The following is a 16952-nucleotide window of genomic DNA, read 5'->3' on the forward strand; positions in this document are numbered from 1 at the left end:
GAGTGATAGGCTCAAAACTAGAGAAAAATGAGGTGAAAGCTCACAGCTGAGTGTCACAGTGATAGGAAGTTAGGATCTGGGTTACATCAGAGAAGACGACTAGATGTGGCATGAATATGGCCAAAAATTAGATATGCATATTATATATATCTTGCATATGTATATATGCATATATGTGTGTGTGTTTATGTATGTACAAATGTAGGTATGTTCAAGAGTATCCCAAAAGTTTTGATGTGGTTTTAAGATTTAAAATCTTAAAATTGTACCAAGATTTTGGGAAGGTGGAAAGAAGGGGAGAGAAAGAAAGATAGGAACGAAGGAAGGAAGGAAGGGAGAGATACTTTATATGTGTGTGTAATGTGTTCTTTATGGAACATGTGACCTCTCTGGCCATCTTTTTGTCTTTTAAATTTTATTGATCTTTTGTTCTTACCTTTATTTCTACCTTTCCTCTCCCCTTCCCCAGTGAACTGTCCTTTGTAGCAAAGAATAGAAAAGGAATAGAAGGAAACAGTAGTTCTGAATTTTACAGTATAGGCAACATTCCATACCCAAAGCCCCCCACCTCTGCAAAGAAGGGAGCTGCATTTTCTCCCATTTCCTGGGGCCAGCTTGGCTTTTATAATCACCTAGAATTCAAGTTTCAGTTTTTTGCACTCTTCATTTACATTGTCATAATCACTGTGTTTATTGTTTTCCTAGTACTTCACTTTGCATCAATTCATCTAAGTCTATTTGAAGTTGTACTAAAGCAGTTCATATGAGAGCACAAATCTCTAAAAGGCAGAAAATGATGTGTCTGTTCTCTAGGCATTACCCTTACTAACTTTATTTTTCTCAACAGATTGGAAAATTGCACAGTGAAGTGGATATGGTAAAAATGAATGTGAAAGTGATGTCATCCATATTGATGGAGAATACACCTGGATCTGAAAATCAGGAAGATATGGAACTCTTAGAGGTATAATGTGGTGTTGGCAGTGATTTTCTGTTGAATTTGGGTACTAAAATTCTTCCCTAAAGTCAGTCTTGGACATGGGAGAGACACTGCAGGCATCTAATATGGTGCTTTCTCTTCATTTCAGTCATAGCCAGGAGTGGAGAATGGGTCAACAGTGTTAAAGGCTGCAGAGCAGTCAGAAATGATAAGGATTGAGAAAAGACCATAAGATTTGTGAAGTAGGAGCTCATCAGTTCCAATGCTGTTTGAGTTTGAGTGATGAGGTCTGAAGCCAGATTGTAAAGTGTTGAAAAGTGAGTTTGAAGTGAGAGGAAGTAGGGGAATTGAGAGTCAGCAACTTTTTTTCTAAGAGTTTGGCTGAGAAAAAGGGGTCTTAGCTATAGGATGGTAGTTGCGGGGAGGGGGACTGATGGTTGGTCAAATAAGGTTTTCTTTGAGTACAGGAGAGACCTAAGCATTCTTGTAATCAGCAGGGAAAGAATCACTAGATAGAAAATGAAGATTTCAGGGAGGGGGCAGTGATTTCCGAGGTGATTTGCTAGAAAGGATGTGATGATTAAGAGTACATGTGGAGATATTACAGACAATGTAAGAAGGAGAGAATTGGAGATGATGTCAAGTGATTTAGATAAGTAGTTGTTGTTCAGTTGTTTCAGTTATGTCTGACTCTTTGTTACCCCATTTGGGATTTTCTTGGCAACTGGTTTGCCATTTCCTTCTCCGGCTCATTTTACAGATGAGGAAACTGAAGCAAGCAGGTTTAAGTGACTTGCTCAGGGTCACACAGCTAGTAAGTGTCTGAGGCTGGATTGGAACTCAGGTCTTCCTGACTCTACGCCCAGTACTCTTATCTACTGCACCACCTAGCTACCCAAAATTTTAATAAGTAGAGAAGGTGAAATGGGGGATTCATGATGAATACACTATTTTCTTAGTAGAAATAGAGGCAGTATCTTCAGAGAAGAGTAGTAGAAGGATGATACAGAAGGCTTGAGAAAAGAGGTTTGAAACAGTTGCTATAGGGTGGGCAATAGAGAATCAGAGAGGAGTAAAAGCTTTCATTTGCTGCATTGAGGACTCAAAGTGAGATTAGATAAAAATATATGGCAGATCCAGGCAGCAAAATTGTGTGGGGTTCTTTTTTTCTCCAGTTCTGCATAGCAACACATAAATAGGAGCAAAGGAGGCTGATGGTGGCAGTAATCCAGGGTTGGGATTGGGTAAAACTTGTGTGGAGATTACACAAGGGAGCAAGGAGAGGTTGTTCCGTATTGTTTTGTTTTTTAATTGTGTCTGACTCTCTGTGACCCCATTTTGAGTTTTCTTGGTAAAGATACTGGAGTGGTTTGCCAATTGCTTCTCTAGCTCATTTTACAGATGAGGAAATTGAGGTAAACTGGGTTAAGTGACTTGCCCAGGGTCCTACAGCTAGTAAAGTGTCTGAGACCAGAGTTGAACTCAGGAAGATGGCTCATCCTGACTCCAGACCCAGTGCTCTATCCACTGCACCACCTAGCTGCCCCTCAAGTAGAGGACAACATGCTATACCATAATACTATAATGTCAAGATAGTGAAAGGAAGAAAGTAAGGGCAGAGCAGGAGTGATGAGCTGGAAGAGTGCAGAGAAACAGAGAATTGAGGTCATGCTGCAGATGAGGAGTAGGTTTAGGAAGAGAGGCATGGGGAGAGGTAGAATTGATAGGAGGTTATTATGATCAGTGAAAGAAATTTAATAATTCCTAATCATGAAGGTAGAGCATTTTTAGGTGATGCATGATCAAGGTTTCAGCCATCCCTGTTTGTCGTTGTATGAGGTTGAATAAAGGATGAGGTCATATATATTGAAATCCTCTGGTATAAGGGCAGGAGTTGGGAAGGAGAGGAATAATGTGAACCAGGTATTGAATTTGAGAAAGGACATAGAATGACTCAGAGGCTGGTGGATAATTCCTACCAGGAGCCAGATTTGATGATATATTTAGACTGAATGAACTTCAAAGAATAGACTCACAAGGATGGGAAATCTGTGACCTTGAAGCCACATGGCTGCTGGTTCTCCACCCCTGAAGAGGGTCATTGAGGGGATCAGATGAGATAAAATGCTCTGTAAACTTTGAGGTAATATATAAAGTTATTCTCACTATTATTACTGAGAGGCAGTGTCGCATAAGTCTTGGAGTTGAGAAGACCTGTGTTCAAATCCTCTTTCTAAGGTATGCTAGCTGTATGAGCATAAGCAATATAGACTATGCTGTATGCCACTGGTGTCAAACTGTTACAAAAACAGATCTATGCTAGCAACTTAGAAAACTTCAAATTAACATTATCTTTGTTGCATTGTATTTTTTATTTTATTAAACACTTTCCAATTACATTTTAATCTGGTTCAGGCCTTGAGTTTAAGAACTTTGCCCTAGGCAACTTTCTGATTTTCCTTATCCGGAAGTTCACTTCACCAGTTGAAGTACTGTTCCAGTCCCTATCTGCATTATTATTAGTAACATTATCATTTTTATTATTTTTATTGCCCTGATAACCCTTTTCTAAAAGTGCTCCAGCTTGTCAAATATAGTCAGAAGAAAGTCTAAATTATATTAGAAATTCTGGCCAATTCAGATCCATGACCAAAGAGGGTTGTGAAATGACGTTTCCTTCCTTTTACCTTCAGTACCATTTATTATTCTATACCACACATGCATGGGACAGCATGGTCTAGTGCACAAGATGCTTGAGTTGGCCTCAAGACCTAGATTGAAATCTTACCTTATATGCCTAGTGTCTTTGTAACCGAGGGCGGGTGAGTTACTCATTCCTTTTTGATCCCAGGAAACTCATTAAGACTTATTTGGTAAATTATTGACAGGTTGTGGCTATGCTTTATTGGAGGGAGTTCCTTCACTATGAGGAAAACAGGTTATTAAGATATTGAGGATTTATTGTCTAATGTTATTAGTTACCATTTCATGAAACTTTAGTGTCCAAGGTTGTGGTTGCAGATCCTAATACTGCTACTTATGAGGTGCTTAACCTTCCCTTCTTTTGCCCTGTTTCCTTCTGTGTAAAATGAGAAGGCTGAATTAGACACTTTAAAGTATCTTCCAGCCCTAAATCTGTGATCTTGTGATCTCAGCTCTCAAAATAGATTGTAAGCTTCTTAAGAGCAGCAACTGTTATATTTCTTTGTATGTATCACAGCACCTACCCTGGTCCTTAAATATAGTAGGTACTCAGTAGGTATAAATGAAGGTAAGAATGAAGAAAGAGAACAAGGGTTTGGGAGATATTGAGGATAAAAAGAGTTTGAAAGTAAGGTATCAATTATTCAAAAGAGGATTGTTAGGGAAACTGAAATGTAAAGAATGTTAATATAATGACTTATCTTCTGAGGGTTGAACAAAAATCCCAACATAAAAACAAGGTGGTTGGCAGCTACCTTTTGATTGTGGATATTGTCACAATTACATACAGGTCTTAATAGTAATAGTTCCCATTTCTGTAGTGGTTTTTGGTTTATAAAGGGCTTTCTTCACTACCCTGTGAAGTAGGGCAGAGTAAGAATTATCATCCCCATTTTTCAGATGAGGAAACTGAGGTGCTGAATATTTAGGTGATTTATTCACAGTCACACAGCTAGGAGCTAAGATTCAAAACCAAATCTTCTGAATCCAAGTCTAGTGTTCTTGGTGGAATGAATTAACTTTTGCAACCAGGCACAGAAGGGTTGGTTAGAGATTCACTCCAGGTCTCTCCCATCTCCAAGACTCTGTTCTTCCAAATTGTAGTGTAGGAATTCAGTAGTGGGGATGAGAGAGGAAAGACACATATATGTTTACCCAGGTTCTTTGTATGACCAAATTAGGTTGCAGTAAGATGTCAGACTGTCATTTTTTCTTCAGTTTTTTCAGCTTTTCTTCCTGTTTAAACTTTTCTAGGAAGCCAGGCTGGCACCTTTTTTTCTTATGCCTCTTAATTGTGCCCATGAGGTTGAATGTGAGGGAGTGATGATTAAAATTAGGCCTCTCTCCTAAGCTTTAGTGACCTTTGAAGAGGTAAGGGCCTTCTGATCATCAGAATATAATCCTCTTAATGAGCTACTTTTCTCTTTCTGTGCAAACTTTTGAGCTGGTTGTTAAATTCACTGTAACCTCAAAAGCTGTCTTTGTTTCAACACAGTACAAAGTGAGGGCCTTTCAGGGGCACACTGATTGACGTGTGCACAAGCAGCTGTTAGCCTGGGTCTTTGAGAGCTTGGATCAATCTCCCCTCATTCCCCTTGAACTACCAAGACTGATAGAGTGCCAAGCTGTGGGAAACTTTTGACCTGCCTTTTTCCGCCCACATTACTTGATCTAGTCTAGGTTCCTAGTGGCTTGCCCCTCCTTTGAAACAGACATCAATTGTGAAGATCAAAATGAGCTGCTTTTTGAAAGGGTTTTCAAAATTCTCCTTCCCAGTCTTGCTGAGTGTTATAGAGACCTTTCATATTCTACATTTGGGTTGTCTTTTGGAAGGACAGGGAAATTGAGCAACATATGGGCAGAAGTCATTGATAATGGTTCCAAATTCATTTCACCTTCATGTCTACTGTTTTGTCCTAGACTTCTTACAGTAATTGTATCTCCTTGATCTTGACACTACTGAACGGGGCTGTCATTTTGCACCAGTTAGGATTGATTTCTAGGGTTTTCTCTGAACAGGAACAAAGAGGAAAGTTCTTTTACACTGAAGAATTTCTTTTGGATTTCTTCTCTAGCTCAACCTTGGTATAAAAAACTTGATTCTGCAGAGAATCAGAAGCAGATTTAGTGCTGAGACCCAGAAGTTTCACTGAACCAATAGGAAAGTCTCTGTAGGCAAAGTGGTGGTTGAATCATGTGACCCTAAATTTCCCCTGGAAAGGACCTTCCAAGTCCTCTCATCCAGTCTCTTCATTTTTCAGACGAGCAGAGTGAGCTTCAGCAAAGTGACTTCCTTAAGATCACAGAAGTAGCAAGTAGCAGAATCAAAATTTGAACCCAGGTCCTCAGGATCTAGATCCAGTATTTTTCCTACCACCCCTTTGTATACAGGTTTTTCCAAAGTTCTCTGAATTCTGTAGTACATTAAAACATTTATATGCTCAATTTGTTAGCCATTTCCCAAGTGGTTGATTCTTGTCTTATTTCCAGCTCTTTGCAACTACAAAAACTTTTGCTGTAAATAGTTTTGTATATTTGGGAACTTCTTTCCCTTGCCTTTTACCTTGTTGGGGAGCATACCTAGTATTAGTATCCTGGGTTAACAGGTCAATACATTTTAGTGACTTTGGGAGGATATAATTGTTTTCCATAATGTTTGGACCAATTCACAGCTCCACCATCAATGCTCCAGTGTACCAATCAATCTTCTCCCAGATTCTGCAACATTTATCAATTTCATTTTTATCTTTGCAAATCTTATAGGTATGAGATGAAATCGGAGAGTTGCTTTAATTTATATTTCTCTTATTATTGATTTGGAGCATTCTTTCATTTGGTTGTTGATAGCATTCGTTTCTTATAACATTTGTTATAGATGTTATCTGCAAGTACTTTTTCTAGTTAATTGATCTCCTGATATTGGCTGCATTGGTTTTGTTCATGCAGAAGCTTTTCAGTTTTATTTAATTGAAATTTTGAAGTTGTCCATTTTATTTTCTATCCTCATCCCCTCTCCTTTGTTTAGTTAAGAGTTCTCCATCTGGCCATAGTTGTGCAATGTACCTCCTTTCAATTATAGATAGATAGATATGTGTACTCCTTCTCTACTTGACCTCTAGTGTTTCTAGCCATCCCTACTCTCCCATTTGATAACCCCTACTCTGCCTATGCTACCTTCCTTTTTACTTACCACCTTTTAGGAAACCAATTCTGGATTGTCCTTAACTAGCAAATTCCTTGCTACCTCTGCTGGACCCTAATTATAGTTTCTGTCATTTGCTTTCTCTGCTTGTTCACATGCTACCAAATGCATTGGAAAGAGTTAATATAACTAGCTGATCGGGTCCACTATGGATTTGTTAGCTAATCTCACCCGTTCCCTTAGTTCAGCAAGGCAGTCTTTATGTTGCTTTCTGAGTCTCCATTAATCTGTCCCTGCAGTGACTGTGCCACACCTCTTTTCTCCTCAAAACTCATACAACTTCCTTTCCTGCTACCCATTGATGTGAGGACCTCATTTCATGCTTTACCAGGAAAACAATCTATCCTTTGTGAGCATCCAGCCCATCTCATTTCCATATACAGCTTGCCTCTACAGTCATCCCCTTCTCTCATGTTCTATCTCTCCCTGTCTACCAATTCTTTCTCTGCTTCCTACAAACACTACCAAGGCTCCACCATCTTTAAAAAAATCCTCAGTAGAACCTGTCATCTACTCAAATTATCATCTTGTATATCCCATCTTTCAGCCAGACTCCTTGAAAAAGTTGTTTACACTGATATTTTAAAGTTTTTCCACATAATATCTCTTATACTACTCCTTATTCTTTATCATTAACTTAGGACAATTGGAAAAGTCATTGAACCCATTTTTTATTAGCTGAAGAGAAAGCAGGATAAAGTTTCTTGTAATTTAAACCATGTATATTAAAATACTATTCTTTATTTTCTGATTCTTCCTTATTTTCTTTCTTCTTCCTTAGCATCTGTCTATGAGGATATATTTCTATAGTGAGGATCTCATGTTTTATCTTAAATATGACAATCAGAGAGATGAAATTGAGCATTTAATCTAAAATTTTGTAATTAAAACATAAAGTGAGTGGACCAGGTTCCAGGGAGAAGGCTAAGTTATATTGCAATATAGATGATGCAACAGATATGCAACATCTATATTGCAATATATGTATTACATACATATTGATAAATTAAATGCCTACTCTAAGGGAAAAAAAGCTGTTCACACTTATTGCTTCCACTTTCCACCAGATTTGCAATCTGGCTTCTGAACTCATCATTCAACACAAACAGTTCTTTTCAATGTTATCACTGAGCTCTTCAATTAAAAAAAAAATCTATTGGCCTCCTGGACTTCTCTGTAGCAGCCAACTAATAAGCACTTACTAAGTCCTTATTATGTTCCAGGCACAGTGCTAAGCACCAGAGACAAAAGCAAAGACTGAAACCATCCTTGCTCACAAGTTTATATTCTCATGGAGAAACAAGTCTACCTAGAAATACATAGGAATAAATAGTAATTACTCAACACTGTTGACTACCATGTTGACTTCCCATATCCCCTCTCCTCTTTTTGGTAAGCAGGGGTTTTTTGATCATGGTTTCCCTGGGGTCCAGTGGCTCTTAAGCACAAATCTGACCAGTGTTTATGAAGCTACATACAGTGACTTTTATTGTCTCTGTGATAAAATTCAGGACTCATTTCAGGAAATTTTTCATTACTGCCTCAGCACTAGGACCCTTTCCCTTCTCAAATTACCTTGCCTTTATTTATTTGTATCTATGTTGTTTCCTCTCCTAGAATTCTCTGGGGATATGGAATGTTTTCCATTTTTGTCTTTTTTCAACCTTTGCCTAGCACAATTCCTTGCATAGAGTTCGCACTTAATATATCGTTTCCTTAGTTCTCATGAATTGTATCTAGTTATCCTTCATTAACTTACTATGTGTAGTGCTCTTCTGACTTTGATTTTTTTCATTTTCTGGATAGAAATTGTACAAGACTGGTCGAGACATGCAGGAAAGAATCATGGATCTATTGGCAGTGGTAGAGAATGAAGATGTAACAATGGAGCTCATTCAAGTGAATGAGGATTTGAATCAGGCCCTCCTTGGATATGAGAGGTGTGTATGAGTCGGATTGTCTTCCTCCATTCTATTTTACTTTAGTCACCCAGCCCCACTGGGCAAAGGATTCTGTGTGGGGCCTTCCAAGGAAGAAAAGAAGGAAATGGGTATCCCTAAGAAGCTTCCAACTTAATGGAGACAGGCATCCCCCTTGCCTTGTAGGACCTTTCCCAGCTGGCCAGAGATATACAACATACCCACTAAAAGTCAAGGATGTTAGGGAAGGCAGTTTTGCGTTTATATATCAGTCCATGACAAGAGGATCTGAGTTCAAATCTCACCTCTGACACTTGACACTCACTCACTGTGTGACCTTGGGCAAGTCACTTAACCCCAATTGCCTCATCCTGGGTCATCTCCAGTCATCCTGATGAATATCTGGTCACTGGATTCAGATGGCTCTGGAGGAGAAGTGAGGCTGGTGATCTACACAGCCCTCCCTCACTCAAAACAAAGTCAAGTGCAAGTCATGTCATCATTTCTCTGATGGCATGGTCTTCTTCGGCAACAAAAGATGAACATACATTGGTCCATGAATAGGCCATTCGTTAAGTGACTCCTGTTTGCCATATATTGTGCTAGACAATGGAGGTACAGAGACCCCTTCCAAACAACAAAATCCTATTCTCAAGGAAACTAGGTGCTATCAAGGGAGTATGTTTGGGAGAGGGGGGGAGACAGAGACACAGAGAGACACAGAGAGAGAGAGGCACACAGAGAAAGAAAGAGACAGAGAAAATTTTGGCAACTTTTCCACAGTTATATAGGTAGGAGCCAAGATTCAAAACCAGATCTTCTGACTCCAAGTCTAGTGTTCTTAACGAGTTGAATTCTGTTTTGCAGTCCGTCATGGTAGGCTAGGCTAGAGATTCTCTCCAAGTCTCTTCCAGTTCCAAGATTCCATTCTTCCAAATTACCATTTGCTACCAGAGAAACTAGGACCAAGTCAATTTCTCTGGTTCAGATCTAGGATTATAGTAGCACCTACATTCCAGGGTTGTTATGAGGATCAGATGAGGTAATGTGTGCCAGGGATCCCATGCACTTTATCAAAATACTTGGTACCTATCTTCCTTATCAACCAGAAATGCTCAGATTCACTCTGGCATGAACTTCATAGGTTGTTAAGGTGGGAAGGGAAGGGAATAAGCATTTTTTAAGTGCCTGCTATATGCCAGGTACTGTGCTGAGTGCTTTACAAATATTATCTACTTTGATCCTCACAACAGTCCTGGGAGGTAAATGATAGTATTATCCCCATTTTACAAATAAGGAAACCAAGGCAGACAGGATCAGTGACATGTCCAGGTTCACACAAATAGGAAGTGTCTGAGGCTGGATTTACACTGAAATCTTCCTGACTCCAGGCCTAGCACTCTTTCCACTATGCCAAGGTCACACAAATGGCAAATCTTGGATCAAGCTCACGTTGGTTGTGACAACTGGCATTTGAACCTAATTTGAACCTCTGACTCCAAATGCAGCATACTTCTCATTGCACCTCAATATGATGGGTAAAATAGTAGGAATCCCTTCACTACCTCTTGGTTTTGTCAAGATACTTAATCTGAATGGCATGCATTCTTGGCATAGAGCACATGTAGAATCATATCCCTTTGTGTCTCAAGATGCAAATTTTTGTTGATAGAGAGGTAATCAAGAAAAACTAGGTCTTTAACTGAGGGCTGCTTCTAAGTTTTGTCTTGGAGAATTCCAGTGTATTTTGTAATAACTAATTGGAACTTTCATTTTAGATTGTGTGTGTGTGTATGGTGACAGGGTGTTCGTTTTGACTTAGCTTTTAACTTTAGAGGTGGAAAGCTAGCCTGAGTTAAGAAGAAATGGCTTAAGGTCCTTCCTCTTACATATAAGTGGCTATAAGAGGGAAAGTTCTCTAGGCAACTCTAAAACTATAAATTGCCAACCTGCATTGATAGAGAGAGTTCCTTATCCTAATGAAGTCATAAGCCTAGTCCTTATCTTTGTCCCTTAAATCTGTGCCAAATGGAACTAGAAGAAACTAGACTGACACTGGCATTTTACATGACAGTCTGAGAAAAATTCTTATTTCCCAAGATAAAGGGCCTTAGGCTGGTGAATTCCATTGTGATTCTTATCAAAGGCACACAAGCAGAATTCTAAACATGTAGTAGGCACTTAATCAGTGTATGAAATGGATTACATTGGTAGAGGAGGTTTCCCTAGTAGGAGTTCTATGCACCCAAGAAATCAATGGTCTAGATCTAAATCTAAGATCATTTCAGATCTTTAATGAGAACTAAAGAGCCAGTGTGGAATAGGGCCAGCTGCTGAATCCAGAAGACTTGAGTTTAACTCTTAACCTACTAACTCTGGGCAAGTCCCAGTTGCTTCAGGCAACTCTCTAAGGAGATAAAATAAAGATGTCCAATTTCAATAGAGGAAAGTTCCATACTGGGAATTCCCTACAGAGATGAAATCACAGATTTAGGCCCTTGTGCCATACCCCTGCCCAAAAGAAAAACAATTTAAATTCCAACAGTTATTGTGACCTTATCTTATAGAGCAGTGATACTCTCAAATCAAAATGGGAGCCACTAATTTGTACGTAAGAATTTCTGTGGGGCCTATTTAAAATGCAATTTCTGTATTTTATTGTATTTTTACTTATTTTGTTTAATATTTCCCAATTACATTGTAATCTGGTTCATGCTACACTCGGGAATGTTGTGGGCCTCCTGTGGCCCATGGACCATGTGTTTTATACCTGTGCTGTAGAGGGCGTATAACAATAACACTTTGCCTTTTTATAGCTCCTTAGTTTTAGACTACAAGTACATAAATTCTCTTGTTTTCTTTTTAGAATAATTGTTATTTTTTTAATCAGATTTTCTCGAAATCAGAAACGATTCCAGGAACAAAAACAGAGCCAAGAGGAAGCCCAGAGGGTAAGTACTTAAAAATCTTATACACAAATGACTTTTTTTTTTTTAACATTTTCAGAATGCAGGAAATGCAGTAGATTTGGGGCTTCAGGGACTTGGGTTCAAATCCTAACTTTGCCTCATACTATCTGTGTGGTCTTTGGTAAGTCATTTAAGTTTTTTTCCTTAAGCCTCAAGATATAAAGAATTGGAGTAGACATTCTCCAAGATCCCTTCCATTACAAAATAAATCCTTTAATCCTATGACATCCAATATTCTCCCTCAGAAATTTATTAGTACCTTAGGGTTACCTTTCTGTGCTACAAGAAATCTTTTGCTATAACCATCTCGGCAGGTCAAGTAAGTATTCATCTTTGAAAGTAATAAAATGTGATTAACATCATAATCTGCAGGGAACTCCTCCAAAAGGATCCTTTCCCAACACCCCTAGGGTAACATTTGTTACCTGTTTTTGAAGTTGTTGGTTTGTAACTAAATTTAAATTTTTATTTGTTTGTTTACAGAATAATTGTGAGCCTTCTGCTCCATCCTGTGATTTGCTTGACTTAAGTCCAGGTCCAAGCTCTTTGACTTCTGGCTTGCCATTGGAAGGAGTCCATGCCATGAGTTCTCAATTTTCTGGCTTAAGTAAATGAATGTTCCATTTTGTTCAGACAAGTCAAAGAAAAGATTCTGGTTGAGTAGATAATTAAGTGCCACCTGAGAAGGAATAAAGCCAAGTGGGAATTCCAGTCCTTTCTCAGGAGACCTCTGTTTTTTCCATCTTCTACAAGGGTTCTTAACCTGGGGTCTGTGAACTTGGATTTTTTGTTTATTTATTTGTTTTTATGTTTTGATGACTGTCTTTCAATATAATTGATATCCTTTCTTCTATGTATCTAATGCATTTAAAAGCATTATTCTGAAAAGGGGCCTGTAACACAAGAGGTTAGAAACCCCTGATTTAATGGGTAAACCTCTGTTGGATGACAATGGGACATGCCTTTGGATGGAAAAGATAGCCAACAGTATTGGGAATGTTTTGGAAGTTGGGCTGGAATGCATTGGGGTTGGTGAGCTGTATAACTTGAATTTCTGCTCAATAGTATTGGCACCCCCCATAGTATCTGACAAAATTTGCCGGGTTTTTTTCAGACTGTCCAATGTCTTTTCAATTCCTATAGTTCTTCTAAACAATACCCTTTAGCTTTCATTCTTAAAGTTTATCTAGGGTTTCTAGTCAGGCATCAAAAAAATATTTGTCTGTCTTGGCCAGTATTTTATCACAGAAGTGAGTTGCTTCTTGTGATTTTTAACAGTGCCCGAGTCCTTAACATATACCTTGCATATAGTAGACATTCAGTAAATGCTGGTTGACAGATTTCAGCTGTACTATAGTGTAAGATTAGGGAATAATTGGTACAGTAAAAGGCAAGAAAAAATGCAAACAGTCCAAGTTGATTAAAGAACAAGGTAGGATGGACAGTCACAATTTAGGGAAAAGAAGTGAACATTAATAATAGTAATAACAGAGATTAAGTAACGTGGTCAGGGTCACAAAGCTAGGAAGTATCAGAGGCTAGTTTTCAACTCTGGTCTTCCTGACTCCAGGCTCAGCACTCTATCCACCTCACTACCAGCTGCCTCTAGATCATATGCATAGTTCCTACTCCACTTTTTTTGGTGTTGTTAAGGTATTTAAAGAAAACTGCCAAAATACAGGCCCAAAAATGGCTATCTGAAATCATTGTGTCTTTTTTTTGTTTTTGTTTTTGTTTTATGCCCCAAGATCTTTCCAGAGCCAAAATGCTCCATTTAATTGATTTGGAATTAGCATTTTTTTCCCAGGAGTTAACTTTTCTTCTAAGGATCTTTGTTCAAACTGGGTTGCACTTGTATTAAGCAAACACTATTTCTTTTCATTCATGATGTTGCCTTTTTGCTTCTATTGCAATGGGGCATTAAATGGATCATGAAGGAAAGAAGAAAAGTCTTTTTTTTGATGTGTGAAGTTTTTAGATGAAAAAAGAAATTTCTCCCATGAGGAGGTCAGCTCAGCCATGTCTCAAGAATGTTTAATAGCTTGTCAGTCAGACATGTTAGAACACCATGTGCTACCAGTAAGACTTTTGTAATATTTTGTTGATGCACAGAGCAAGGAATGTAAGCTCCTTATCCTTACCTGCACATACTTAGGAATTTTTTTTCCTATTTCTAATATCTTTTAGCATTGACATGACCCTAGTTTTGTTCAGAGCCAGTAAGAAAAATTGAAGTAGATTTGTCCAATGGAAAGAATACTGGTTCTGGAGTCAGAAGAACTGGGTTCAAATCTCACCTCTGATCTTTATTCTTTGTGACCTTGGGGAAGTCACTGAGCTTCTCTGTAAAATGAGGGGGTTGGGCTACATGACCTTTGAGGTGTCTTCTGTCTGTAGATATGTAAGCCTTTGATCCTATATATGATATTTCAGGGAGTTTTCCATGGTTTTACACCGGGGTTAATCTCCAGATATCCACCTTTAAAGTAGGTATTTTATATTGTGGAAAGGCCATCCAAATGATTGACTAAAGAAGGGCATTTTTAACCAAGCAGTAATTGTGAAATAAGTCCCTTTTACCTTTCAGAGGTCAGCTCTTCACGTTCCACTGATGCCATCCCCTCAAACCCCATGGTTCACTCACAGCTGGATTTACTGGCCTCAGAGAATCCAGAAATATCCCTGTAAGTATTATATGAGAATCTTGGAACTGTCAGAAAGTACCCAATGCCTTTGCTATGGTAGGCCAGAAATTGGGACCCTCATGTATATCCTGGATGATTTCTTTCAATTACTATTCTGGCAAGAGGGCAGTGTTGTGGCCCACTTATACCCCATCATGTATCTTTCCGTTGACTTTCGGCTCATTTAATGTTTTTGATTCAGGAGTGTAAAATTCCATGATTTGTATAGCCAAAGTGGGTGACAACCAATGAAAAGCATTACTGAAAAAGGCAGACTTTAGCAGGGAGCAATTTGGGACCATGGAGAGCACTGTGTAATTTTTTTGGACACTGAATCAACTGATCTGTCCTATGTTCTTTCTATTAAATTCAAAGAGGCCCAGCTCCATAGCATTCATTCTTTTCTAGGCCCAGAACAGCTTAGGGGCTACCCATCTACCACAAACTGGGCAATATTCATTCTTTGTTTATTTGCTTTTACCTGCTTGGTTTTGAATGCCCTTGGATCTCATTAACAAAGATCCTCTAGTGTGCAGTGAACATATATGTGTGTGGTGTGTGTGTGTGTGTGTGTGTGTGTGTGTGTGTGTGTGTGTGTGTGTGTGTAAATAAGTATGGGGAAGTTATCCATTGAGCCTTAGTACACTAGAGGGTTTGTTAATGAAATCTAAGGGCATTCAAATTAGACTGAGAAAATTGGCCTATGCATGTATATATTTATATGTATGTGTATATATGTATGTATATATGTATAGGTATATGTGGGCAGCCCAATGGCCCAGTGGACAAAGTGCTGGCCCTGGATTCAGGAGGATCTGGGTTTAAATCCAGCCTCAGGCACTTATTTGCTTTGTGACCCTGGGCAAGTCACTTAACCCAGTTTGCTTCAGTTCCTCATCTATAAAGTGAGCTGGAGAAGAAAATGGCAAACCACTCCAGTGACTTTGCCAAGAAAACCCCAAATGGAGTCATGAAGAGTCAGATGTGACTAATCGACAAAACAATAAACATGGTATATATACCCATACATAAATACCCACACATCCCTTCGCTTGGTATATTTGTCATGATGAAAGCAATTTGGCACACATACGTTTTTCCTATTTTATGCCTCATTTAACATTGTTCAGCAAGCCTCAGATTACCAGTACTCTCCTCTGGTTATGTTTATCAAGAAATCTTGTATGATATTAATATATTCATTGTAAATTAATAGGAAAAATCTTATTAGAGGAGTGATTTTATAAAGGATGTATTTTTGCACTGTCAAATCAAATGTTGGAGGTTTGGTCTGGGGTTTTTTTTGTAATTATCAAAAATATTTTTTATATTTTTTTATTGGTTATATGATTGTATATTACAGGAATTTAGATTTCAAGCTATAAGGGACTTTACAGGTCTGTTGATCCAATTCTTCCATTTTATATTTAAAAACTGAAGCCATGAGAGGTTAAATGGCTTGCCCAAAGTCACACACAAGTAGTAAGTGGCAGGATTGGGATTTGAACTCAAGTCCTCTCACTCCAAATCCAACATGCTTTCTACTCTCCCACACTTCCTCTAATAATCATCCGCAAAATCTTGCCTGTTTCTTTCAGAGACTTTCACCAAAGAAATGCTGCTGCATATTTGTACAGACCATTCTCACAAAGATTTGAGGAAAATGAGAAAGCCAGCATCTGGACTAGTAGTTAATCTATATTTTGATAGCCTTTTTTGGGGGGGAGGAGGGGGCAGTGATACAATTTGTGATCTTTTTCGTAGTTTTGGAAACTTCTTGTCCTTGAGAAATTATAAAAAATAAAATTCCTTAGTAGCTTCAGAACAGTACAGATTTCTTCTTGTATGTCTTTGGTCATATCAAGATATTCTTCTCAAGCTCCTTTTCCTAAGTTTGTTTCTACTTCCTGATATAGCACAGTAGGTAAGAAGGCATTAGGGTTCAAATGTAATGCTGGCTTTGCGGTCACAAACAATGATACGAGATTACTGTAGAAATACTGGAAGAACTGCTTTCTTTCACATCTATTTTTGTCCTTTCAGCTACATCTATAAGTTCTCTTGAAATGTTATGGTCTGGTTGGATTTTCTGTCAGACTTTCTAGAGACTTCTATTGCCTTCTTTTCACATTTTGTGAAGTGATCTTATTATTTTCCTTAAGTTTTTTATTGATACTGTTTTTTTTTATATCAGTCATTTCTGGATATACCTCTCCCCCTTCTTACTCAAGAAGCATTCCTTTTTAAAAAAAGAAAAAAAGTTAAGCGAAACCAACAAATATGTTTGACATCATATGAAATATTCCAAAACCCTAAGTCCTTTAAAGGAGGAGGTACATTTTTTTCCTTGCTCTTCTTTGGAGCCAAAATTGGTCATTATAATACAAGCATTCAGCTTTGTTTTATTGTTTTTGTTGCATTTTTTTACTTTTTATTGTTCTTTTTTATTTACCTTGTAGTCATTGTGTATGCAAGTTTTCAGATTCTGCATACTTCACTTTGCATCTGTAAGACAGATAAACACAGCACATATTA

The 16952-nt window shown here is 38.2% G+C and overlaps 1 protein-coding gene across 2 annotated transcripts in view; it reads left to right on the top strand.

The window, feature by feature from the left end:
- Positions 1-16952, top strand: part of TOM1L1 (target of myb1 like 1 membrane trafficking protein) — a 50018-nt gene that overhangs the window by 25459 nt on the left and 7607 nt on the right. For both annotated transcript variants that reach the window (XM_072646743.1, XM_072646744.1), the window contains exons 7-11: positions 848-964; positions 8652-8785; positions 11655-11715; positions 12217-12340; positions 14321-14417. In XM_072646743.1, coding sequence (XP_072502844.1) covers positions 848-964; positions 8652-8785; positions 11655-11715; positions 12217-12340; positions 14321-14417 — 533 coding nt within the window. The remainder of the gene's footprint in view (positions 1-847; positions 965-8651; positions 8786-11654; positions 11716-12216; positions 12341-14320; positions 14418-16952) is intronic.

The sequence above is a fragment of the Notamacropus eugenii genome, chromosome 2 (assembly GCF_028372415.1).
Source record: "Notamacropus eugenii isolate mMacEug1 chromosome 2, mMacEug1.pri_v2, whole genome shotgun sequence".
Classification (NCBI taxonomy): Eukaryota; Metazoa; Chordata; class Mammalia; order Diprotodontia; family Macropodidae; genus Notamacropus; species Notamacropus eugenii.